Here is a 27,990-nt window from a genome sequence, read left to right on the forward strand (position 1 = left end):
GGCGACACGCTTGCACGTGTCCGTGTTTCAAATTGGATCGCCGTGACTCATAGGTGTAACCAGGGCTTCGCTTTGTCGAATATTTAGGCGGCTCAAAGGTAGGGAGAATAACGAATGGGTTTGCCACGGAATAACCCCCCCCCCTCTCCCCCCCCCCCCAAGAAAAAATACTACTAACGACTACTACAGTCTTCAGTAGCGAAAATGCAAAACTACCGGCACTGTCCTGATACAAACTAATTGTCGTGGAACGTGTCCCTTCAGCTACCAATTACTCGGTGTTAATGTGTACACGCTATATGCAGTTAGTGTTATCCGGCGGACTAGGACTGTGTTGCCGGACAATATACCAAGCAGGTCATTGTTGGATGAAGCACAGGTCTCGTATTACTAGTGCCTCAGAGACCCTTGTTTTCGGATAAAACACGCTCGAAACACAAAAAGTCTGGTGATGTTATTAAGCTTTTCAAGAGTTTCTGATGGTGTCAATATATTCTCAAATAAACACCACAGTTTCCCATGTACTTTCTCCTCAAAAGTGATTCTTTATTAAAAGCAAACTGGTCCGAAATTGAAGTACGGCACAGCCGTATGAAATACCAGTCACGATAAACTAGTACTTTCTCTCGAGCTTGTTCAGAATAAGTCAGTTATCGTTTTATACAGAGGGTCGCGTAAAGCCACTGTTAAATCTCTAAATAGGCCCTTTTATGATTTATATCCGGTGAAATGATGTCAAACTTATGGAACGCCGTAACCGCATTCTATAAGTATCCTCATCATGCACCACTTCGCCATCAGTTCCTCCAAAGGCCTCATTGCGCGTCGCATCACGTCGGAAATTTACCGTCACGGGCTTTTCGTCTCGTCATGGAAAACAGTTTCTTTTATCTCAATCTCAGTCGCTTATTCGATGTGCTTACACTATTTAATTATCCATCCCACAAAATTATCTTTAGGTTTAATGGGCAAGTTCGAAGCAAGAATTTAGTTAATATTCTCAAATAAGAATCAATTTGTTTGTGCTAGTTGCAGGTTTCGCCCATTCGCCTCTGGAATGCGTTACTCGGACCTGAAGACAAAAGGGAATGTTTAATTAAAAAATGTAAAATAGAGAGGCAATGTCATACGGAGTGACATACCGCCTGAGTGATTATCTGTTGGCTCCGCGAGCTTTATTCATGTTTTAAAAGAAAAGGCTATCATGGCTCTGAAATCTTTAATTCTTTACGCGTGCCTTCAACTTTACGGGAACTAAAATTTGAAGATGCGGCATGCGTCCGTGACTCCGTCTGAAATTGCTAACCACTTTAATGGTCACAAACTACGCGTGGATCAAATCTCACGCAGTTACACAATACTTGAGCTGGCAGGCCAGGTAACCGAAGCTTAGTGTTAGCAGCAAACAAGGGGGCAATAACGCAAGCAGTAAACGTAAGAAGTAGTAAACGCATTAACAGTAAGCGTTAAGACAGTTTTCACGTTTCCTTCGCGTAAACAAATTGATTGTGCATTCCCATTTGAGCTGTCAACCCTTGGGCCTACGACGCGCTCGCTACAACGCTTCGACCGCGCCATATGGCAACAGTGTGAACGCCTTCATCACGCTACTTTCCGATCGTCCTCGCGTGACACGAGCCAGCATTCCGTACTGAATAAAACATATGAGGAGGTAGGACGGAGAGGTAGGTTCAACATAATTACGTAATGGAATTTTCTCCTGGCGCTCTTCGCTAGCCGAGCATATTTTTGCCCGCCTCCGAACGAGCGTTCTCTCAAGCCTGGACAGTCAGTTTCGCTATTACCAAGACAGTTCAGTATCAGTAACATCCTCTTGCCGTCCCTCTTTTTAGGACCTCATCTCGATCAACGATCAGTAATTTTGTGGGTATATCATATGCATAAGATGGCTTCATAACCTTTTGACGCTGACACCCATTTTCTTTCTTTTATTTTTATTTATTTTTTGAAAAATCGTTTTCGCGTCCACCTTCGGTTACGGCTGGCTAGGATCTTTGGTCACATGATTATCCGAAACTCGAACGATGGTGGCATGAAGATAATCTCGCGATAAGCCTGACAAAATGCGCAGCAATGCTTCTACCGCGGCATTCACAAAAGCCGTTGCCTTTACACCCACACTCAGTTAACACAGGCTACAAGCTTTGATATTACGGTGAGCCGAAAATCTAACGACGACTTGAAGATAGTTCGTTCTCGCGGAAAGCCTCGAAAAAACGTGCTTGAACGTATCCGTTGAAAAAAAAAAAAAAAACACTCACGAAAGTGTGTATCCGAACGCCAAACGATCGTGTGTCCGGTGTCGAAGAGGGTGCCGTCTAAAGACTCGCCTACACCTGCCGATGGCTTCGAACACGTGTGCGGCGACAGTCGGGCCTCGTCGCCTCAGCCAGCCACGCTACGCCACATCTCGCGTCACATGCCAACCAATCAGTTCCGGTTGGAAACCGTATTGCGAGCCAATCGAATCGGAAAAAAAGAAGAAAGAAGGTAAAAAAAGAAAGTAATGTCGTTTCTTCCACCTCCTTTCGTTCGCTCTTCTTTCTTTTTCTCCCTCAGTCTGGATGGACTGGATAAACTTTCTCGCGTACTTCTCGCGAGGTTCTCGAACAGGTGGAGTCGCCCCGCCGTTGCCGCGCAGGCAATCTGGGTCGCGATCAGTTTAGGTGCGTCTTCAAGGCCAGGTACGACGGCAGCAGCAAAAGCCGGAGAAGGGGCTCCGAGGGGGTGATCGCTCTCGCTACTGTCCTTGCGCTGCCTCCCGCAGCGAGAGCGCGTCACTCTCAAAACATCCCTCAATTCCGTTATCGTGCGGGTGAAATGAACCCGCGCTTTGCGGTGCGCGGCGAAAACAAGAAGACGAATAATTCGTTTCCACGCGTCCCCGCTCACGCAATGGGCGATGGTGGTGCTCAATCTTGAAACATTTCACTGTGAAGAAGCGATTCGAGAACGATACTAAAGTGAAGAAATCGTGTTTTCGCGGTTCTCCCAGCGGAGCTCTTACGAGGCTTACCTTGTAACCGACTCGACACGGCGGTAAGGGTTCTCGAATCGCGGGACGTTATGAAATTGTCTGGCTTTACGAAATCGCGCGCGTTTCTTATCTTGCCTGCTGGTGTACGGGATGCGTGCCTGGCGTTTTATTTTCGCGAATACTCGAAGAGGTTGCGTTGCGCCATTTCTTTTTTTTTTTTGTCAAATTGATCTATTAACACACTGCCATCGTTGATATACCGTCTTGCGGTAAAGTGGCTGCCTTGTACTTCAAGGCACCATTTGATCGCACCTCTCATCCAGAAATTCGATGCCTAGAATTCATCCTAGGTTGAGCGAGGGATTGTTCCATAATAAACGCGGGCCTGGAGTGATGCAATTACTCTTTTAGAATGCGGGTTTTTCATACCTCACTTCTGCTCAGGCCAGCCGACTGTTGTGTACATACATATCTACTGTATATAATCCTTTTTTGGGACTACTAAAGGACCATCGGGAAGAATACAGCACGTGTGAAATAAAAAATACACGCTTAATTATGTAGTCTTTCGCTCAGGTAGTTGTCCGAAGGAAGTGCAGGATCTTCTGATAATCGTGGTGGGGTTGCTTAGATTTTCTTTGCAGGAAATTCATATAACTTGCGGGAACATTCTTATACTCAAGGACTGCCAGCCGTTGCACCCAGCGTATTCAGTACGTGCATTGAACTTGGAGCAGAGGTATTGCGATGGTTGTTTTAAAAGTGCACGCATGACATCCATAAGTGGACGCGTAGTACGGGTGCCGGAAATCATTGTCTTTTTACATCCGTAGCACTTCGTAAGTGGGTGCAGTGCGTGTCAGAGGTACGGGCAGCACGGGGTGACAATGGCAGCCCGGTGGTGACGATAATGCTACTCTACGAACCACCACATATGGATGTTAGTTCTATTGCTGCGATTGAGGAAGTTGATTTCAATTTCCTGTGTGCTCAGGTTACAACTACCAAGATCACCTAATCAGAGTGACGAACCTAAAACCGACTGGATCGAATAAAAGCGTCCCTGTTCGCTACCGAGCTGTGTAAGTCTAAGCAATCGCACCTTCAAATAATCGTTCGGCATCAGTGAAATGCTTCGCAACACTGTCGTTTTATTTTATTATTTTTTATGCGTAACCTTGCCACGGGTCGACTGCTGCTTTCGTTATGAAGCGTTCGTGACCTGACTTAGTGTACTGCAGGCGCGACGTTTCTACCCACTGGAATTTAAGAGAAAACGTTTTTGACTTTAGGTTCTATGTGGCGATCAAATTGCCTCTCGGTCCGAGCATTTTTTCCCCGTCTTATCAGTAACTGCATCAGTGAGCACACACGCCTCGCCTTAGGCTTACTTCACACGCATAAACTCAGACATGACCACGGGTCAGAGCTTCGGCGAAGTGCTGACTTAGAGCTCTTCTAAGAAATGCGTTGTATACTCACGAAGACGCGTAAGGCCTCGTGTGCGTCCCGGACGGTGAAATTATTGCAAAATGGTGTGATTCTGAGCTGGTAAGTTCATATTGATTTAGCCAAACCAACAGAACTAACACATACGTCACGTGTATGAAGCACGCATGACAGCCTCTTTTCGCGCTCTTCGTCTTGCGATCGCCCGTTTTTGTGACGTCAATACTATATGATTACCTATGAGCTGCGTCATTGGCAATCGCCCTCCTCCTTCAACTTCTCCTAGCCTCCCATTAAAGACTGCAAATTATCCTGAACAAGGTCTGCCAGCTAGCAAGATAGCTGCCATGTCAAGTATTACGACGACTCTTGAGACTTTGGAAGCGCCATAATCGCGCCCATCCGCCGTGGCGGCAATAGAGCATCTGGTGTTCAACTGATCACAGAAAATCGCCGTTCTGTATCGCAGGGTCGGCAGCCAAGATCTGACGGAACAGAGTGCGAAAACGCCTGTGTACTTGAATTTTAATGCTGGCTAGACAGCCCAAAGGCTTTAAATTTGGAGTCTTATCATGCCATCTGGATGTTTAGTACGCCAGCAAGCTCATCTCCTCTTCTCCCTCTATCCATCATTTATTTTGAGTGCATTAATAGCCTCTCTGCACATGCAAGGCAGGGAATAGCCAATTCTAATGAACTTGGAACTCATTCCGTTGTTTTGGATCCGAATGAAATGACGAAATAGGCCTGAGAAAGAATATTAGCGAAATAACTATGAAGGCTGGACAAGGCGCCCCTTTAGTATACAAAAGCTGCTTTGATCGTGCTCAGCAAGTAAATTGCAGCAATACATATGAACATCATTTCCACAGTACGGCCTGTAGACACAGGGTTAGACAAGTGTTTGTGAAAAGTGGTGTTGTAGAGGGGTGTATGAAACGTCGCATTCAGGAACAGTTGATTGTACTTAAACTGTGTTGTGTGTTTGGATCTGCCATCAACGCTAATACATGACAGACTCTTGCACGAACAGCTAGACTGGAAAAGGTATAGCCGCATTTCTGTACACAGCTACGCCGACAGAATTTGGACGCGGACCAAACTCTCCGCCGAGGTATATTTGCATTAATTATGACGGTCACCATTATTTTTCTTTTCGTTTTTATTTTGCTGATTTACTGATGCCTTGTAAAGTACAATTTGCTGTTGAACACAAAGAAATTAAGTAATTACCTAGTACTTTCTACTTCATTCTCGCCGCAGCAAACGATTTATAGTGTAACAGTCTCGTTTCCAGCAAAGCAGGTACCGCGAGGGTATCTCGATCACCTTACACCTACTATTAATAGTGTCTCTAACGGCATGTATTGTACACTCGTGTTTCTACAGCAGTGTAGCCCCAAATGAAAACGTAAAGTATATTTTACGATTGAACCACCCTCTAGATACACCCCGTGAGACACTGCTCCCCTTTTCAACAATTTCGTGTCACCTATGGTTTGTTTTTAAAGAAACCGTGCCAAAGAGGACGGCTTACACGCAATATGGCGTCCTATTCTCACAAACAAATAGCAGAAATTTCTTTTTTTTTAGACATTAAGTAAACGATGAGTTACTCATAGAAAAGAAAAGGTAGCAGATTTCAGAGATTTTCCCGGCTTTAAACTCCTTTCATCTAACAGCAATCACCCCCTTACCCTCTGAAACGCCCTTAATTGTCGCGCAAATCTCCTGCAATCCGTGCAGAACTCCTCCATCTGTGTGCGACTACAGCGACAGCCACAATACCGGCGTGACGCTGGCACTTCTCAAAGACAAGAAAGCGTTGCATGTGGCCCGCCGAGTATGGCGGCTGCACTGAAAGAGAACGGCTGCATCGCGCATCAGCCTTTCTGGCAGAGCTACATTTCCAAGCGTTGCCTCCGAAATACGTGCACCGACTCTTCCAGCCTCCCAGTTTGCTTGACACGTGATGTAAACCAAACGGCCAGGCATGAATGTTTTGCGATAGCTCAGTGACCGCGCGTCAGGCTCGGAACCACACATTGCCTCAGTGGCAGGAATTTCGTTCTCAATGACGATGACGAGAAAAGCTGTGTTGGCATTTGCCGTGTGGAGAGGGTAGATAAGAGGGTGAGAAGGTGGTTGAGGGGGAGGAGGCAGCATTACTATGACGGTACGGGAACGGTGTCGAAGAAAGCATGACGACGAGAGTGGCACGCACGCCACTGCTTGACAGAACCCACGGACAAAAACCAGTTTCGAGCTCTCAACTGTTATAGCACTGAATAAAAAAAAATGAAGAAGAAGGATGCCCTTCGACAAGGTGCTTGTGAAATGGGAACCGAATATTGAGACTTTGAAAACAACATCGCATGAGACGAGGGCACGAGCAACACACAGACAGCCCAATGTGCGACCTTAGGTCTCCACTTGTTTCATGAAGATCGCTTCCAATAAGACAGCCTACATTATTAGACCAAGGATTATCTGTGTTACTTAAGGTTACGAAAAGAGTTCCGCGTAACTTGTTGTCAGCTTTAGAGGGCTTCCACTTCGATCAATACCACCGCCACCGCCTGGCCTTACGTTGCCATTGCAGCTATTAACCCTGGTTCAGCCAATAAGGAGCCTTGGTATAATAGCTTGTGAATAATGTAGTTCTGCTACATTGCGGAGTTTCCGCTCCGATAGCTTCAGTTGTGTAGCCGACTAAGATAGGGCTGACGCCTCCTGTTTTGTTTTCACAAACTTCAAGAAGCTAAAGCTTTACAAGAAGCCTCCTTTGAAGGTAGCTCATTAGTAAAAAAAAAAAAAACGGGCCCCTCGGTTCCTCTTCTTTCATTCAAAGTTCTTATTGTATGTTATAAAATGCAATTAGGAAGCTTTATTTTTTTACTCGGAATAACTTCTAAATTTTACCGCAGGTATGTCTTGGGAACAGCAACGCAATAAAGAGTTAATTTCTGCTTTTATCCACACCTTAAAAAAAGAATAAAAAAGAAAGGAAAAAACTAGCAAATATACAAAACCTCAAACCTCGAAAAAGCATGTAAATGAAAATCAGCCTGGTCTCTTGCGTCTTCCTACGACATCAAGATGTTGAAGAGTTGTCATGGCGTTACGAATAAGGAAGTAATAAGTAACTGTGTTTTTATGAAAATAATTTTGCACCATGAGATATGTAGCATGTCTACAAGATGCCATAACTCAAATGGGGAAAGCAATACAAATGAATGTAATATTTTATGCTTGCCTAGGGCATCCAATAACCTGACTGTGTAATTTTACTGGCAACAGCTTCGAGCCGCCACCTAAGGCCACCAAAACCAAACTGCCGGCCCTTTCAATAAAGTTTATTTCTTCAGGAAACGCAAGCACTAATGCACTGGTTCTTTCTTTCTTTCTTTCTTTCTTTCTTTCTTTCTTTCTTTCTTTCTTTCTTTCTTTCTTTCTTTCTTTCTTTCTTTCTTTCTTTCTTTCTTTCTTTTTCGCGTGCAGTGTTCACGTGGCCACAAAGCCGAGTTCTTGTGAAGTGCACCTCTGTTTCTCCAGAGAAACACTCGGTGTACACGTGTGCTTTTCTCGAGTGCTTTCCCGCCGCGGCGCCTTAACGGTGATCTCAGTTCTCTTATATGCGTGACGTGTGCGTCGAGTACGGCACAGGAAAATTCTAATTCTGTCATCGTGCTTTGTAGCCGTTGTGACGCACCGTGCGTTCCGTGTTTAGTGGAATTTTTCGTCACTGCGCGAAGGAAAAAAGAATTCTACCCACCGAGAAGACTCGCAGTATGAGAGAAATTCACAACGTACCTCCGGCAGTTGTGTCTCTTTTTAGCCTCTTGTATTCTAAAGCTTTCGCATCACTTAACGAGCATGAAGGGGGGCTGAAAAAAAATAGTTTGTCATGAGTCATGATTCTAAAAATGAAGTCCCGGCTACAAATGAGGCCAATAGAATACATTATGCTTTAAAAACGGAACCGATCATCTTAGAGGTGAAAGCTACCGAAAAAAAAAGAACCTTTCTCTCCAAGTGATCTAGAAATTCATGGCGAACAGAGTCCACGTGAAGTTTGCTATTGCGAAAAAAAATGACTTTTCTAGCGTTCTCAAACTGGGCCGGTCGGCTTTAGTTCAACATGGCAAAATAGTACAGTCGACAAGAGCAGAGATATGTCCTGTTCGTATATCTCCGGTCCTGTCGCCTGTGATGATTTGCGAAGTGAAACGCTTTTACTTTGTCCGACAAGCGTACCATAGTATTTCGTTGGTCAAACCCGCAGTTATTAATTAAACCGGAATACTGGCAAATATTGGCGAAGCTTACACATACTCCCGCCTACACTAGCCCGAGATATGCATATTTTTTCAAGATGACGCGCGTTGTCTTGAAGATAGCGTATCTTACACGCTCTGGAGGCGCGCGGTAGCAGTTGTACGCGACCTTAATAGGTTTTATTTAAGCCCCCAACTAACCCTTGTGGAAGACAAAAATGGTTTTCAGGTGCACGCGTTAAAATAAACTACCACAATATGCAATCCCTGCATGTTACATCGTAATTTACATGTGCCGAACTGTATAGTTATACTTCCTGTTGCGCTACCTTTGTTTCTTTCTCCATTTTTTTTTACTGGAAAGTCGTGATACTAGCTGCATGTCACCTAAAGTAATAGGTGATCGTCTTCCTGAAATAGTGCAGTCTTATTCCACCATTAAGCAAGGGAATCCGTGGATTCTGTGTATGAGGTCCAGTCACACGCATGAAGCCACGTTCTCGATCACATAATGACACTCTATCTTCAAGTCTTGTTACTTTCACTACTTCCTTGTTCGACCCAAAAAGATGAAATTTTGAAAACGTCAAACGCCTTCTGCTAAACTACATTTCCACGATCAACTTGTGGCATTGAAAGAACGCTAATCAGTATTAGGCATCGCGTAGGAATTTTCCAAGAAACATTAATTGTCAGGTGCTCATATCTTACGTAATTATTACGCTTGATACCAATATGGGTGTTATCTTCGGTTTACTCATAATGTGCACTTAAAAAGGGCAAGTGGCTGAATAGATAACAAAAAAGCCAAAGAGCGAACATATGGCAGGTGCGCGAGCGTATAGAAGCGAGTAACAAAGACCCTACAATCGGTCACGGTGTAGCAGTTGTTTCAGTAAACACAGTGGTGGCTGAGTTCAATGCCCACGACATCTCTCTTTCGACACTGAAAGGCGGTTGGGCTTCTCTAGCACCGGATTGTTCTCTCCTTCGCGTGTATACTTCGCTCGAATCTCAATTGGTTGTTCAAAACCGCCACACAGTGTTATATTTATGGCGAATTCCATTGGAAGAACAGGAGCACTCAAAAGCACGCTGAAAGTGCTCGTTCCAGAGGCGACGTGTTTCAGTGGTCGAACAGGAGTGGGAGAGCCGTCATCCAGTGGTAGAACAAGAGCAGTTTCGCTGCGCCGAGAGCAGCCGGGAGCAGTCCGGACTGCTCCCGCCTGCCTGAAAAGCGGAGTACGGAGGAAGTCACGTGACTTCAACCGTCACATCCTCCTCATTTCTTTTTATTTTGCTTCAGCCGGCGCGCGCGGCGGCAATGGCGGCAGCCAAGCGTAGTTGGAGTTTTGGCACCGCTGATTTTGACGTCGGTGATACGAGCGAGCTTCGCAGCGATTTAGCGACAGATCCTGGCATTTCTAGTCCGCCTTGCTTCTCGTCGGATGCGCGGGAGACAGCGGCAGCAAAGCGTCTTCGCCTTGCTGAAGTGCTTGAGGCGCTCGACTTGACAGCAGCGAAAGCTGCTGGAGCTCAGCTTGAGATTCAATTGAGTAGCAGTTTCAGATGATCTTCGCAGGCGGAAACGTTGTGGGATGCGTCGGCGCTGCACAAAAGTATGTAGTACGTGGCCGCAAACGGTGACAGCCTTACGCCCGACAAATTACAAGACGGTCACGCGCGTTTTGCCGCTCTCCTGCAGAGAATGGTCGGACGTCGATTGCTTTAGTCACATGGTACATTTCTCCTCACACGTCCCCCTCCCACCTGCTCTTCGAATGCACGCCGTATTCCAGTGGCGGGTCGAGTGTCTCTGCTCTCACTGCGCTGTCACCCGACTCCGCACTGAGCGGCGCCCTGCTCCTCTTCTCCCAATGGAATTCGCCATTAATGATATTTCATCACTGTAACTGTTGGTCGCTAGAAAAAAAAACGCCATGCTGAAGTAGTAGTTGGTATTTTATTTTAAATAACTAGATTAATGATGGAAAAGGATGAGAAGGAGCTACTGACTGCAGTAATGGGTAGCGCAGTCTGCTCACCCTTGAACTACGGTCAGCACTGGAGAATGGAGGGTGGACTGAAGCACAGTAAGACGTTTATTTGTTGCGGGGACAGCACTTTATGGCAATAGAGACGTAAAAGTAAGCAGACATGCTTTTTATTTCGCCATCTATGACGCTATCGACTTGGCGGCCGCGAACTATGCCTGAAATAGCGCCTTTTGTGTATTGGCTTACTAGCATTAGTAAAAGAAACGCCGAATAGTATTTTTATAGTACTCGCTTTAGTGATACAATATCAATTAATTCCAAGCCCTACCGTATGTTTTTGTAAGGCAAGAAGTGCAAGGAAACATTTGTCTGCATTAGTGGATCCTGTTTTGGGGTCAGCCAGTGTATATTTAAAAACAATAACCGTAGTGTTAACAAGACAGACAAAAGACAAGGGCAGCATTCGTCCTGTGAAACTTCCTTCGTCTTTCATGTTAACGCTACATTGTTTTTTTATGTGTTTCCGCATCATTGTCCTTACCACCATGCGTATTATACAACCGTAAAGTTATAGAATCTGTATTCGGCAGCAATGACGCTAAGTGATAATGACCAGAACTATTCAGATGATAAGATTGTATGAAGTCTTGCATCGATGTTCTTAGAGCGCGCCATTGAGCCGACAATATCGATTTGTAGAAGCAGTGAGTGTTGTCTTTTATTGCCGCGTCTTTTGTATGGTACAACACCAAACACCATCTTCGGCCTAGCAGCAAGGCCAGAGAACCTTGCCGGCACTGTCGGCGATGGCCCAGGACAGGGTCCTCTCAATGCTCAGAGCCAGAACATCGCGGATGACCTCGTAGTATCCCCAGCGCAGTTTCTGGGTGTCGGGGTTTTCGTCGAGACCGGTGAATGCGGTTGTGAAGTTTCCGAGCTTGGGGTAGGCGTGAGCCCTTGGTCCCTTCCAGGCGCCCACGGACACGTAGAGGCGGCCGTGGACCTCAGGGAAAGTGGTGTCGGCCGTGACGGTCGTGCTGTTGTGGTCGTACTTCAGCTGGCTCTTGACATGCACCTGAAAGGTGTGGCCACATGCTTTTTAAGCCGACTGACATGGTATAATGACCCTAAAGCTGTTCGTTCCTTTTCCTTGCGCCAGTTTTGTTGCATGCATCGGACATCGCTTATAATAGTTCCTCCCAGCAAAGAGTTTCATAAATATTACTCAAAAGAGATAGGGTGCTGCTACATTGCCAGAGCCACACGTTTGACAGCTAAACTAGTTGTTGGATGAGGGTGCAATTCTTAGATTAGCGTAGACCGCGTCTAGAACATTATTGTTCGTAATGAAAACACTTTGCTAAACTTTGAGCCCATGGCTCCGCTGACGAACTCTTCTAGGCGCTTGTGCTATATCTAGTGTACGTTATCCCTAGTAGGTTTGCCTACAGTACATAGTTTCGCTAAAGAGTGAGCATTAATACATTTCCATACAATCTCTTCAACAACAACAACAACAAAACTTTTCATTTCGGTTCACAGCATACATTGCAGACCGAGGAAGATTGGGCTAAAGGTGTTTTGCAACACCTGACAAAGGCCCAGCGTCCCTTTTGTCCAAAAGTGAACATTACCTCTCACTCTCTCTCTGTTTCGTAAGCTTATCGGCGTGTGTCTTACAAGGAGGGCACAAAGAATAATATTAAGGTTATTGAGGCTAACTTATCATGACCAATCCTTTGAATGATATCAAAGATACGAGAGAATAGTTCAGAATATGACTGGTCAATACTGACAAATACCCGCCATGGTTGCTCAGTGGCTATGGTGTTGGGCTGCTGAGCACGAGGTGGCGGGATCGAATTCCGGCCACGGCGGCCGCATTTCGATGGCGGCTAAATGCGAAAACACCCGTGTACTTGGATTTAGATGCACGTTAAAGAACCCCAGGTGGTCCAAATTATTCCGCAGTCCCGCAATACGGCGTGCCTCAAAATCAGATCGTGGTTTTGGCACGTAAAACCCCCATAATGTTTAATAATGAGCAATAAACCTTTGTGGTAACGCATTACATTGACCTTACGAACTACCCCACCGACCGCCTACCACTATGACTCAGTGTTTATGGCGTACTGCTGTTTAGCACTGGGTCTCAGGTTCGTGTCCCGGCCACGAACGTCCGCTTTCCGATGAAAGCGGACTGCAAAACGCTCGTGTGCCTGTTATTTTGGGGCACGGTAAACAATTCCAGGTAGGTTAAATGAATCCCGAGCACCACAATACGGCATCTGTCATTGCCAGAGACTTACATCGTGACGTTAATACTCGCCTCTACCACAAAGCATGCGGTAGAGGTGAGTATCACACTTTGCTAAGGTAGTGGTCCTCAACTATAGCTGAGGGGTGAATGGGTTGAACCACGTGCTATTTTTCTACGAAAACGCTGTAGACCTCCTTAACTATGACACCGTAGACGCGGTAAGCAGGATAAAAATATTCCACAAAAGAAGCAGAGCTCAGCTGGCGTAACTACTTCAGCGTCCTTAAAACGGTACGCTAGCAAAATTTATATCGTGATCTCCCCGGTACAAGTTTCACTTGAACCCAAGTGCATGTAGTGCGAAAGCAGTGACAAATACTAGCAACATGGTGCTGTCAGGACCGCTGCACATGTGCACGAGACGTTTCGAGATCACACTACTCAAATAAAGCGGTTAACATGAAGTGTTCGTCCCACTATTGCGGTCTACAATCTACCCAGCTGCTCCAAATTACCGTGTTTTGGATGCGTCAACAGCCGCTACCATATCGTCGGTGTCAAGACGAATAATTGAAGATATCATTTTTCTTAAAAGATATACCGTACTATGGAACGCTCGCGCTGGTGTTCCGCTGGTGAACACTTGCACACACTTTTGCTCTATTCACTGGAGGTTATTCATATTATACCTATTATTCCTAGTGGCACCTTTCTCCGCTACGCAATGGTCATTGAGCCTAATGCCTTGTGTAACTATATCTCTAGAAGCAGACTTTGCTTTCTATCTCACATTTTTGCAGCCTGATCGTCTTTTGTCTTACAAGGCGGGTATGCTATGTCGCTCATATAAAGACGAAACAATGTCACTGTGTATTATCTTAACTCGTCGGTATGATCGGGCGCTTCAAAGAACCACTCCCGAAGCCCTACCTTGATTACTCCATAAGTGACGTTACAGCCGACGTAGACGCGGTACGGGAACCGGCTGTAAGAAGAGCAGTCTCCCGAGCGATGGATGGTGCTCAGACCCGTAATCGTTGAGGGCTCGAACTTGACGTGGGCGTAGTGGGGGTGGTCCCTGATGTGGAAGCTGAAACCGCGTACTGTCAGCGGGTCGATGAGCTTCGCCTCACTGGGCAGCTCATCCTTCAGTATCTTGTCCACGTATGCATTGAGCTCTTGGGTGGACTGCTGTTGAGTGAGGCCTGTAATACCGAGCAGTTTATCACTCCAAAGACCAAATGGAATGGAAACGTGAGGGCGGTTGCGCTGATTGCGATGCTAACTCGTATAGTGCGGGCTGTTCTTGTGGTGGGGATTCGGAGTGTTTTTAATAGACCAGTATAATGTTGAAGTCGAATATTTGTGCGCTTACGTCCCACAAATGTTTATTAATGAGAAACAATAATAAATAGTGTCCACGAATGTTCATTTCATCTTTATCTGTTAAATTGTTCGGTGTGTATGACTGCATGGACGAAATGTATGCTGCACCTACTTGCCTTACATCGTACGAAGCGCTCATACTATTTCTAGTGAGCAAGGTATGTGGACTATCCCAAGGGGAGATTCATAAGGTATGTGGCATTCGCATTGTACACACGATAAAAGTGTATGTTAGCACAGTCCACACAGTCGCCTATTTGTGCATTTTTCTTTATTTGTATCTTTGCTTTTCTTTTCTTAAGACCTAAGCTGTTTGTTCGCCCGCGCATCCACTCTCTACGATGGTGGCCGAAACGCAATGTGTCGCACAGTTTGTCGGCATTACGCAAGAGCTCTATGAACTTTAACCAGACATATAATGAATTGGCAGCTGTAGCCGCAGTCGTGGCTCAGTCGCTATCAGCTGCGCACGAGGTCACCGATACTGTTCGCAACCGTGGCAGCTACACTGTGATGAAGCCAAAATGTAAAAAATTCTGCGGTATTTACAAATAAGTGCAGATGGATGAAGCTTAAGTGGTCAAAACTAATCTGAAACTGCACACCACTCTATATGCATAACCAATTTTACAGCTTCTGGACGTGAAACTATTCGAGCTATATATGGAATTGTCGTTTCGGAAGCAAACTGCCTTGTCATATCGAGCTCGATCCACAGCGTAGCTAATTTCGGTCCTGCATATAATTCAGCGCAGTCACATCAGCTTCGTATTCCTGTCACTGCTCTTATCTTCATAATTGATCTTCAAATAGAAAAACAAAATCTAAAAGAAAAAACACTTGTTGAAAAATCATTCTCAAGATGCAATGTGAGGTAAATTGCCGTAGTCGAAACAATACTGTAAAAGTTAACGCCGAAGCTCGTTTACTGAATTTTAAAATTTTGTATAGTAGAGACCACAAGAATTAATTTGATTATCGCTCCCGAAAGGCTAGAGAAGTTCAAACATTTAGTCATTCTAACGCACAAGTTGATAGTCAATTAATGTGGCCAGCTAATTAAAAAGGTCTTTTTTAACTGAAAGTTTACAAGTCAACCACGAGGCCTGCATTCGCCAAGCAGTTTGCAAGCTTGAACGGTTCATAAAAAGAGGAGCCGCCTAATAATCATAGCAAAAATAACATCAGCCAAAGAGGTCAAAAAAAGTACCAACAGCTGTTGCATAACCAAAAAGCTTCGTTATTTGAGCCCCATTTACTTATCCTTCAGAGGCCGTATACCACATGCCATGTCTAAATGTATTTTGCATTCAACGTTAGACTTTCACAAATATATGATTTAGAAGCCTATGCTCGCTACGCAAAAGCGGCTTGCATAGACGCCTAATTTATGCTCCTTGGCAGACACACTTCGTGTCAACAATTACGGTCGGAATATGTATATTTAACTAAATTTTTTTAATTAAATGCGTAACGTTTGCTCTTATGATGTGCTTCTACATTGAAAACTTGAAGAAAATTGTACCTTAAAGCAAGATATTAGTTATCCCGAATTTTTTCTCTCTCATTCTGGGGCGGGAGTGCCGGCGCAAGTGTGCGTAGCGCAGTAACATAGTTTTTGCGTAATCGTCTCTTCTTGCCAGGCTTGAATGACATAACAACAGATATCAGCTGAACGTTCCTTTGACGCTTGCGCGCGAAGGTCCAAGAGTTTCATCCCTCCGGGACCTGTGTTAGCGCAGGCCATTTCTGCCTTAAAATAAAAAAAAAATCAGTAGCAGAGACTGATAACTTTCGGGATGAATATCTCGGAACAGAAATCTCGTAAAAACAAAGTAAAGAATAAACTTGCCTAAGGATACTACTGTCTTAAAAAATTCCAATATAAATGTGCACTACAGACGCTAAGATAAAAGGTTTATGACTATCAGTTACACTTCCTAGCCTTATATATTTTCCCGTCGCATAGTTTGTCCGCCAAAGAGTCTTTGTTGTAAGGGCACGCTGCATTTGCGTAGCTCGCATCACGTTTAAAATATTGGCTTTGTAAGCACCGCACATATATATCCTTATATTTCCAAACATAGTAGCGTACAGTAGCCAACCGCGTCGCCGCGTTCAAGAAGCGCAAACATCGCTAGGCGCCTCTGTGCGGTTGCAAGAGCTATCCTGGAACGATGCCTAACGTAGCGGAGTTGTTTTTATGGCTCTTCGCGCAGTGCAAGAACCGTTATGTTACGCAAGAGACGTCCACTTCCTCTACTGGCGGCGGACCAGAGTGCATTTTTAGTCAAGAAATAAGCTCACCTGCCAAGAGCAGAATCGTGGTTGCGAAGAGAAGCATCCTTCTGCAAAATAAGCGACACTTCAGAGATGTGGCACTTTTTGCGAAGGTAAATAAAAGCTTGTCTGTTTCAGTAAGCAGGCAAGTCCATCGGCTTTACGTAAACTCCAGAGCATGCAAACTGGTTTCTATTTTTTTTTCAACTTTTGCGGCTAAGTCACTTGTTCGGCTAGAGAGCGATGTGCGTTAGGAAACTTGTAAATCTAAGCCAGCGCCTTCATACTGGTATGCCTTACTGCATCGAAGAATTGCAAGCCGGTGTGGCAGTCCGGCTAGAGCTGTCGTGACCGCACTGCTTAATACAGACGCCTTCTCGCCACGCCCATGACTGATCCATGTTGTTTTCTGTGCGGGACAGTTCGTATCAAGATACGCTTTCTGGACTACGAAAGCCAGGTCTCGAATTAACTGCGTCATTGAGGCGGTAAATTAAGCTCAGTGAAGGGATTTTCCAAAGGCGTCCGCAACAGTACACGACTGGAATGAAAGTGTGACAGGGTGCTAAAAGAAGTGTATAATTTCGAAAACGCTTCTCTTCCTTATAAACTGCACCTCTGCCGCACTTCGCATTCGAGGGTAATATCAAGCAAAGTGCAGTTTGCCTACGAGTCGCCTACAGGAGACTAATTAAATCTCCAAGCTGCAAGTCATGGTGCCATTACCAATTTGACATTTCCAAACGTTACGATGCACTCAGATGCAGTTCCTTCTAATTAATGTGGCAGCGAATGCGTGGCGTTGCAAGGAACAAGTGAAAAATCATCGTGTTTCTTACTTACCTTGGTGTTGGGCGTGCGCCTTCGTGAAAGTGACTTCGCACCGTATCTACTCGTGCTTCTCCTTTATAACTGAAAGTCGAGTCGTCATGTGGTTCGTTATCAGCTCGCAGAAAAAAAAATAACATATAGCGTCCTGTCGGAGTCCACATATAGAATGTGAGCTGTTTGCGCGCCGCCGATCGTTTATCGATGTTCAACAGATAAGCGTCGCGCCACGGTTGTCCGCGCAGAAAGAAAATGTGCTCCTCTCAACAGATGAAACGCCGACTACGCGGAGAGCGCCCTGATTGTACATTGTGTCGAGCTGATAACCGTGTTTGTGCTCGGTTTAGTCAGGCAATACCGGGCGCTTTCATTTTGCAAAACAGTCATGTCAGACAAAATGAACAATAAATAGGAGGGCGCATGCTTGTTACGGTCTATATTCTGACATGTAGCTTTCGGTAAGCAGCAAAAGAGTGAATAGCATTACAAAAGTGCGCCGCAAGAAGATGGTGACCTTTGGAAACGGTTCGCTAGACCACCACTGTAGTGACAGGCAGGTGCGTTGGCTGGGTAAGTCGCACCCGGTGAAGGCAGAGGCGCGTGTCAAACTGCATTCTTGCGCCCTCTGACGAAGCAAGCGCCTAGTGTCGAAACACTGTGTCGCGCATGCGTGCCCTTTTTGTGCTCGTATACCTGCCCACACGCCCACTTTAGGCCGGCCTACTTTCGGGATCTACGCTGAGCGCAAAAGATTACGCTAGGAGAGCTGCATCTGCTTCGGGCTACGGAGCGTACGGTGCCATGTCGCGCGTCATGAGAGACCCTATGAGAGAGTCTCATGGACTATGTCATAACATATTCAAATGTCCTGGAAACCTACGTGCATTTTGGCATGCTACTACAATTTCATATTCCAGTGGGTCTCTAGTATGTATAACCACGAGTGATTTTCGATAACTAATTTTGTTCGCGCTGACATTCGCAAATGCCATTCTGTGCTTAAAATTGGATATCTTGTCGGCGTTGGGAAGTTATTAAAAGTACGGTAGGCCGGTTGGCTTTGGGAGCCCGCAGTAAAATCACAAATGAGGCAGTGCAGGGTTACTATGGCTTGGGCCTCTTTCGAAGTCATAGAAGCACAGAGCAAAATTAGTTTTGAGGAAAGTCTCGGGAACCTGGATCAAAATAAATGGGTGGCTAAATTGCACAAGTATCTGTGCCTTAAAAGCGTGGACACAAAATGGGGAAAGAGGTCAAGAAAGTTGGCAACCAAGTACAGGGTACTTGAATGTGTCAGTAAACAACCAGGAGTCATTGAAAAGAAAGTGAAAGAAACAGAGAGAGTGAATCCGAAGCAAAAATGGAAACAAAAAACTACCATGGATATTTACAATGTGAAGAAGGAAATTAGAAGGGGAAATCTGCACGATTACACAAAGGAGAGCGCCTTGCTTTTTGAGGCCCGAGCTGGTTGCCTAAGGACAAAAAAATATCGGAGCAAATACTCGCAACAAGACGAGGCATGTGTATGCTGCTGCAAAAATTCGGAGACCACTCAGCACATCATAATAGAATGGGAAGGGTTTCACCCAATGAGACCCGCAGGTAACGTACACCTCCCAGAAGCGCTTGGTTTTAAAGTGGGCGGAAGCGCCAACTGGTCAGCAGTCGAGATACGCAAGAGATGTTTAGAGTATTAGAAGGGAAAAAAAAGCAGGGAAGAGATTGATACAACCTGATTTGATCTCTTACAGACATAGGTAGCGGTACAAACTGGATAGAGAAGTTTTGAGGATGTGAAAAACGATTAAGGATACATATACAAACATTCCAGGATGAAGAGCATGTATAGCATACCTGATTAACTCAAGCAGCCTAGGGCACTACTTGTCACCGCCCCCGTTTCATAGCGGATGCCAATAAATCATCGTCATCGTCATCACCGAAATCCTGGTCATGCCTAGCACGGTTGCTGAGGGTCTGAGCACACCGCTCCCGAGGACAATTTCGCGAGTGCGTAGCCGCAACCTTAGTCGCAAAATTTTGTTTACCCCGATGAGAACCACCTCCTATAGGAAAGGAAGAGGAATGGGTCGCTCAATTGCGCATGCGTGTAGTGAAGCCAGATGCCGTATTCTTTCTCAGCACATGCCACAAGGCCAACTGACGCAAAAAAAAAAAAAATCTGTATTCAAAGCACGTAGGTGGGCCCGCTTCCAACCATTACCACGTAAGGTACGGCTATACATAGCTGCAGAGTCGTAACTTGCAATGCCTCGCTATGCAGCCGATGCGCTGCACGACTTGTCACCTGCTTGTCGCTTGTCCCACGTGCCGGCGAACCGAACTCATTAGCCGTTTAATACCCTGTTATGAGATTGGCGTAACGTTCGATGCAGTAGTAAACACGATGGAACGGTTGCATAATAGTCTCATGCCTGATCCAATGCACATTTGCTGTTGTTCAATAAGTTCACGCAAATTGGAAAGTAGGCTACATGAGAGTTGAGAAATTGCAACCGCCCATTTCCCCATAAATACGTACACACATACCGCAGGTACACAAACATACTCATTCTATAAAAAGATTGTTGTAAAAAATAAAAAAATTACACCATCTACCCGTAGGGGAACCCTGAGTAGTATGCGAAGCAGCCATGGGGTCGACTCAAGTTCCCATTAGTTTTCAGATCGGCCTGTTGCCACTGCCGTTTCGTGGCAGCGGCTCGAGCGCTCTTCTCCGCGGCGCTGTCCACGGCGCTGACACTGGCGTTGACGTTGGCGCTGTCCGTGGCACTCATCGCGGCGTTGCTGGAGGAGAATGAGAGGACGAAGTGAATGATGATGAGGGGGCGAAGCACCTGGGGATCATTCGGGCAAAACGCTGGAAGCTGGCTTCCGGAAGCGGAACCGGAAGCGGAACCGGAAGTGGACGCCGCACGGCGGAGGGAGGGAGGGGGTGACATAGCCCCGAGCATAAGATGCTTCGCCTCTAAAAACAAGAGGCGCGACCCATATGCATCCGCGTTAGGTAAAAGCGCACGTCCTCTGTGCAATAAAGCCACTACTATACGCGTACACGCGAATAGGACCGAGGTTCCACACGAACGTACGAATGTTCTATAAACATTTTGATGTTCTAAACATACTAATGTTGCTGTAAATCCGCAGAAAGTGAACTCGATGGCCGGAAAATGAAGCGATGACCGGTCTCCTTGTGACCGCATATACGGTAGTGAACTAGAATAAGCATAAGAACAATAGGGACCTAGTGACTCTGATGCTGCTTTTGAGTCAGAATATATTGCCTAATTGTTATTCAATTCGTTGTCAGCAATGCATCTTGTTGCCTGGAGATCCGAAATCTGTTCTTCCGAGGTATGCATCACGTCTTGTACGACAAACCGGAATTTCTGTTTTCATTTCGCATTGGTACTTAAAAGGCAGACGGGAAGCTACTCTCTGTTCCTTCAGTGTAGATCACAAGCGTGTTAACCGTCTTGCGATCGCATCATGTGAAGGAGTTTAAGAAATTTAGCTTTTAGAATATGCGTTTATCAATATCTACAAGTGTTGGAGCGGCAGAAGGTATGACCAAATGCCAAGGCGGAAAATTGAAGCCCAGGCGAGGTGATTCTGCCATGCATCTTATCATGGTGTTATTAAACTGATGAAATGTTCAAGTTTCCTGAACACGTAGAGCATGAACAGTTTGTTCCCTTGCCTCAGCTATAGCAAGACCACTCAATGTGAGCAAGGAAACCTAAGGCATGTTCTGAAACTCCGAAAAACCAGCTTAGTTCACGTACGGTTAGAGGACTCAGACAGGCACTACATTACAGGTAATAAGTTGGCGATTGTCTAGCGAACAAGAGCAAAATAAAATTTAGGTAGCGAGTCCGATGTGCTGCCCCATTTAGTGTCTCCAATGCACCGTAATGCATGTAGACTACATAGATAATTAAACGACGTACAGTTTCTGTCAGAAGTTTCAAAGCCGCTTTATGGCGGCGAGATCTGTCGCCGGGCTCTGTAGTAGGACTCCTGTAGCAAACGTGGTGCTCACAACCATTACGTGAATGACATTAACTGCTCAGCTCTATCTATCTATCAGGCCTTTAGGCAACAAGCGTTGTGTAGGGGCCGCAGTTGTAGGCGCCGTGGTATACGTACCCTGACACCAGCTATAGTAACACAAGCAATGATTTAGTACTTTCAACAAAGAATTCGGGTGTGTATAACATTACATGAAGATGTATGTCAGTGACCTTGCGTGCTTGCATATTGAAAACAGACGCACAGAAACATGACACACAACAAGGGCGATATAAAACAGCAATGACCATGGCTGTAGACAGGCGCTTGAGTTAGCGCGTACACTGTGGAAATTTCTTATTTTGAAACTGCCGCCATTGGGTAACTTACTGTCAAAAGGAGGCATAACCATGTCCCGATTTGACAGTTGACTTTCATGAAAAGTGACCTCATGAAGAGCAACTCTGCTACCTCTAAGCTCCCGCCGCAAGCAACGTCGAGACAGCTCCTGCAACACAACTCAACGCCATCATGTGTCACCTATATTCTTGCTTGTCACATTTCTTTCCGCTTAGTCCCAGCATGTATGGCAGATCATTCGAAATTAAAGCCAGACAAAGATTCACAGGTTCATGGAGGCCTCAAATGATTAACAGATGTCGAACAAGGGATGTCACTGGAACCAACGTTTTGACGAAAGGTACTTGTCTTTCGTCAGGGCAGCAACCGCAAGAGCAGTCGGCAGAGCAGAAATGGAGTACGTTAGCGCAAGAACTGCAGAGGCTGCTTTCTTTGTTTTGGCTTCACCGATGTCCCTCGTTCAGCCATTGTAGATCCAATTAGTCTAAAAGCTTTTTTGATGCATTTTTGAAGTTTGAAGACTATTTTTGAAGGTTGAGTTTGGCTGATTCCCATGACAACACAGCAAAATGGGCCTCAGGACGAAAAGGGCCACAAAAGGAGGCTTGAAAGCGTTCGAAACCCGACAACAAGCACGACAAATGGCACGGCAGCACAAGTGTACCAGCACTCGTAAAAAAATAAAGCAAAAGAGAGTCACGTCTGTACACATCACACAAATGAGGGCAAAATCGGCATCTTATGCACATACAAATATGAATAAAAAAACGGCAAAGCTTGCACTAGGCCGCGCAGAGCTCGAGACACAGCTAAGCTGGCCGATCGATTGCGTCATAACTTAAGAGATACCTGGCATAACCAAGCTCAACTCAGGCATAGCCAAGGCCGAACCTAGCTGCTACCAAGTTCAACCTCGACATAGCCAAGTTCAACTTAGCTACTACCAAGAGACGCAATCGATCGGTCAGCTTCATTGTGACTCGAGCTTTGCGCGGCCTAGTGCAAGGTTTGCCTCCCCATTATGACGACAGAGGAGAAGTGAAATTGCACGCTGGATTGATTAGCGGCTACGCAGCCAGCTGTCGAAGAACACGACGACGACGAACGCGGGAGCAGTGGCACGAGCGCGTGTCGAGCGCGAGTACGAGCGCTAACCGAGGGGCGCCAACGAGCCAGCTGCGGAAGACGACGACGACGCTCGAGCCAATGCTGATGATGATAGCTTCGTGAAATGCGCGCTTTACGGCTGGCTTAAATAGCTTCGTTGTTAATAATACCCCGACCACTTATACAGGCCAATAAGACACTTGCCTATTTGGACATTAATTGTTGTTGATTCGTTATATTTCTTTGTCGTGCCCCATTTGACTAAGGCTATGATACATCTTAGAATTCAGCGCTATTAAACAGCGACTAACGAGCATTAGCACGACATTGTCTAAGAGCCCGCCGTGCCCTGTGCCTTCGCTGATTCTCCTGCAAACACGGCTCTTAGAAAATACTGGGAATCTGCGACTATAGCAGCGCTGAAGAAATACCGCTTTTCAACACATTTTCTGCCAATCTCGTCATGTCCGATCTACCGCCCTTACGCTGAAACAGGCACGTGGAACTGTGCCAGAAGTTTGCGCAAGACCCTTCGCACCGTCTCGTCCATACTTAAGACTCGGCTCTCACCTTTTGAACAAGGAACCAGTACGAATCCCGTAACGTCGGTTTCTTTCATTCTTTCTTTCTTTCTTTCTTTCTTTCTTTCTTTCTTTCTTTCTTTCTTTCTTTCTTTCTTTCTTTCTTTCTTTCTTTCTCTCTCGTGTCTTTTTTTTTTGTCAACTACCATTCTTCTGCAGTTTATTTTTTTTGTCATCTCCCGCTGGACGAGGTTGAGTAGCACTTTCGGTTGAACAAAAAGCACATAGAAAGTGAGAAGGGAAACAAATCCTTTCAACGACATTACAACAATCCGCGTAAATGCAGCCCTTTTAAAGGGTTTCCTGGAAGGATATACAATCTTGCAGCTATCGACATTGCTAAAAGAGAATGTGCTATCATTTCATTTCTTTTTTAACATCCTGCGTCGGTAAACTCATGGAACATGTGGTTCTCACACGCGTCACGAGATACATGGATGATGGAGGACTTTACCCACATAGCATGGTTGGATTTCGACCAAAGTTATCGACGCAGGATATTATGCTCCAACTGAAACATCACATTATAGATGCGGGCGCAAAAACTCTAGATAGCAAGGCGATACTAGGGCTCGATCTAACAAAGGTCTTTGACACTGTCACGCACAAGGCAGTACTGCAAAACCTCCAAGAGCTGGATGTAGGACGTAAAACATACGCGCACATCAAAGACTTCTTGACGGATCATACCGCAAAAATTACAATTGAGGGAACCAAATCGGAGGAGATCAGACTAGGTAATAGGGGTACTCCGCAGGGGTCGGTCCTATCCCCCTTTCTATTCAACGTGGCAATGATTGGTCTTCCCGCGAGACTCAAAAAAATGGAAGGACTCGGACACAGCCTATACGCGGACGACATTACCCTTTGGGTGGCGGCTGGAAGCAATGGGCATGTGGAAGAGATCCTCCAAACAGCAGTAAACACAGTCGAAAACTACATCAGAGACAAGCGACTACGATGCTCCTCTCAAAAATCAGAACTTCTGCTCTATATACCTACATGCAGAGGTCGAAAAAGCATTAAGGAAAGGCCGGACGTTGTGGTCACAGTAGAAGGCACCAGAATACCGATAGTGGAGAGCCTAAGAATACTGGAACTCTGCATATCCATAAACAACCATAATGGAGAAACTATTAGAATACTGGATAATAGTGTTCACCAAACAATTAGACTAATAAAGCGGATATCCAACAGGAACTATAACATGAAACAGCACAATCTTATTCGATTGTGTTTTTTTTTTGTAGTTGTATTGTACGTAACCACTTTTACACATGTTTGTATTGCCCCCCCCCCCCCCCCCCCCCACCCTTGTGTAATGCCTTCGGGCCTTCAAGGTGATAATAAATGAAATGAAATGATTAATAGAAACATTCGTAATCAGTCGTATTGTATATGTGGTCCCTTACCTTAAGCTCTACGCTGCGGAGAAAGTCAAGATAGAATGTATCATTAGAAGGGCGTATAAGCAAGCCTTGGGACTTCCAGCAAATGCGTCAAACGACAGGTTGCTAGCACTCGGCGTGCACAACACATCAGACGAACTTATTGAGGCCCAGAGTGTGGTGCAGTATGAAAGACTTACGCAGAGTTTCACGGGCAGACACATCTTAGACGACATCAGAATATCCTACGAAGCACAGCACGGACTACGGGGAGCATCCCAAGGAAAATAAGGGAACATCTCTCAATACTCCCAATCCCCAGAAGCATGCACCCGGTGTTTCACGAAGATAGAAGAATCGCAAGAGCGAGAGCTCTCCACAAAAAGGACGTGGTCTATGTGGACGCGGCGGAGTACACCAATAGAGTATGTCGATAGTTGCTACCAGTCTAGAGGGTGACTCCAGAGTTAGTGGCACTGTGAAAACAGGGAAGGCTTAGGTGGCAGAGGAGGCTGCCTTAGCACTGGCAATAATAGCCCCCACGGAGGCCAACATCATAGTCAGTGACTCCAAGACCGCCGTCAAGAACTATTCCAAAGGAAGAATCTCACCGGAAGCGCTAAGAATTTTAGCCAACTTTCGTGAAGATCGAGATGTTTACATTATATGGGCATTATATTGGAACGAAATAGCGCACAACCTGGCTCAAGAACTGACGGACCGAGCAGGTGACACGCAAATACTGGGAACGGAGAGAGACCGGATGACCAGCTTTACCGATATAAGCAAACACTATAAATTGGGCAGGGCCCGTTTCCCCGCGACACACTCCTCGCTAAGTAGACGGCAAGCGACAGCATGGCGCTTGTTGCAAACAGAAACATATCCGAACTCAGTGGCCTACCCACCGTTACTATCCGGAACTTTACACCGATATATGCAGATTCTATCAAGAAAGGGCAGACTTACAACATATGGTTTGGGCTTGTCCTGGGCACCCACACAGAATAAAACGCACAAGACCAGAGAGCAATGGGAGACCGCGCTGCTCAGCTCTGCAACGGAAGACCAACTTAAGGCAATCCAGCAGGCCGAAGATGCCGCCAGAACCCCAGGGCTCGAGGCCGTCATCTAGGTAGAGAGGCCTAGGTCTCACAAATCTGCTACACAAATAAAGTTTATTCCTCCTCCTCCCTCTTCGTTTGAAGTCATCATCATCATCAGCCTATATTTTATGTCCACTGCAGGACGAAGGCCTCTCCCTGCGATCTCCAATTACCCCTGTCTTGCGCTAGCGTATTCCAACTTGCGCCTGCAAATTTTCTGACTTCATCATCCCATCTGGTTTTCTGCCGACCTCGACTGCGCTTCCCTTCTCTTGGTATCCATTCTGTAACCCTAATGGTCCACCGGTTATCCATCCTACGCATTACATGGCCTGCCCAGCTCCATTTCTTCCGCTTAATGTCAACTAGAATATCGGCTATCCCCGTTTGTTCTCTGATCCACACCGCTCTCTTCCTGTCTCTTAACGTTAGTCCTAAGATTTTTCGTTCCATTTCTCTTTGTGCGGTCCTTAACTTGTTCTCGAGCTTCTTTGTTAACCTCCAAGTTTCTGCCCCATATGTTAGCACCGGTAGAATGCAATGATTGTACACTTTTCTTTTCAACGACAGTGGTAAGCTCGTTTGAAGTACTACAATATAAATGGATAGGTGTGGAGGTGTGGGAGGGAGAGATCACCTATATCATGCTAAAGCTTTGCAGCTTTGTTAAGCTTTACGCGACGTCGTCCACACCTAGGACGTGCGAACTTTAGGGTGTAGACTTTCAGCAAGGCATTTGATTACGAGCTGCAAACTGTGATTTCCCGCGACGGGTATTCCCACTTTTGAATAATTCTTGATGCAAAAGCGTCAAGTGCCTCATTGAGCGATAAAGCCGGCGTCCGGCGTCTGTAGCAGCGAAACGCCACCTAAATTCCCATTGGCTGCGACGCCACGGCACGAGTGCGCCGCGACGGGAGCAGAGCGGGCTAAAAGGAAAACCTGCTGCCGCAGTAGCGCACCAGGTGTTGCGTGAGGGGAGAGGGCGTCGCCGCGTCGCTCTCATGCGACGTTGGCACCGCAGGCTGCTGCTTGCTAGCTCGGGCAGCACGTGCCGCTATGGCACATTAATCGCAGCGACAAACTCGAAAGACCGCTCAGCGACGTTCAATTGTATATCAACGTTTTCGCATTCACAACTCACGAAAAGTGCTTAGGTGCTTTTTTTGACCAAAGCTAGCAGAAGCGACAAGGGAATAATCACGTGGCTGCAAGGACCTTCAAAAGTTCTGGATGAAATGAGGGATACCGCCGTGTGGCAATCGAATCGTGCAATGCTCAGAGCAGCGGAAAATTCCTATGTTTACTGCAGACGGCCGACGCCAGTCCTCTCGTACACTGAACTGCTGCTTACCCGTGGTCGTGTGGGCAAACATCGGCGGACCTCGTTTTTCTCGGAGTGAGCACATAAGTGTTGATGCCGGGCTGCTTCGTTTTACAAAATATAAAAGAGAATGATGTCTTCTTTGAAACCATGCACGCTAAAAAAGTAGCGCCGCTCACGCATATATTAAAGAACGCCTTGTGCGTATGCGTTCTGAGCGTGGTCCGCATGAGTATAGATTGTACGAGAAAGGGCATAGAAAAAAGTATTTCTGCGAAAATATTGTGTAGGTTACGCGGGAATCTCGCGCATACTTACAGAAAGAAAAATTTATGTTTACTGGACAATTTTGTATTCCTAAGAAGCTTTTCTACGCGATATAATGAAAAATAGGGGGACCATTGTATACTGGAGCCTGGAGGGGTCAACCTGGCCATTTGATTTCAATTCACTTTCAATATGAAATTTATAGACAAACCATATCGCAACACTAGACGCATTGCTGCCCAGCAAGGCGTACTTTCTCATATGCCCAAGGCGAACAACAAAAAATAAACGTCAAGAAGATATAAATTTTAGCAGTTCTTCCCAAACGGTTTAGAATTAGTGACAGC

At 45.8% G+C, this 27,990-nt stretch overlaps 1 protein-coding gene across 1 annotated transcript in view; it reads right to left on the reverse strand.

Moving 5' to 3' along the window:
* Positions 1–11,413: 11,413 nt before the first annotated feature.
* The window catches only part of LOC119455526 (uncharacterized), a 582,670-nt gene continuing 566,093 nt past the window's right edge, over positions 11,414–27,990 (reverse strand). Inside the window, exons 2-4 of the mRNA XM_049668855.1 lie at positions 16,675–16,715; positions 13,912–14,186; positions 11,414–11,796 (exon numbers count right to left, since the gene is read on the reverse strand). Coding sequence (XP_049524812.1) covers positions 11,488–11,796; positions 13,912–14,186; positions 16,675–16,711 — 621 coding nt within the window. The 5' untranslated portion in view covers positions 16,712–16,715 and the 3' untranslated portion in view covers positions 11,414–11,487. The remainder of the gene's footprint in view (positions 11,797–13,911; positions 14,187–16,674; positions 16,716–27,990) is intronic.

Source organism: Dermacentor silvarum, chromosome 6 (assembly GCF_013339745.2).
Source record: "Dermacentor silvarum isolate Dsil-2018 chromosome 6, BIME_Dsil_1.4, whole genome shotgun sequence".
Lineage (NCBI taxonomy): Eukaryota > Metazoa > Arthropoda > Arachnida > Ixodida > Ixodidae > Dermacentor > Dermacentor silvarum.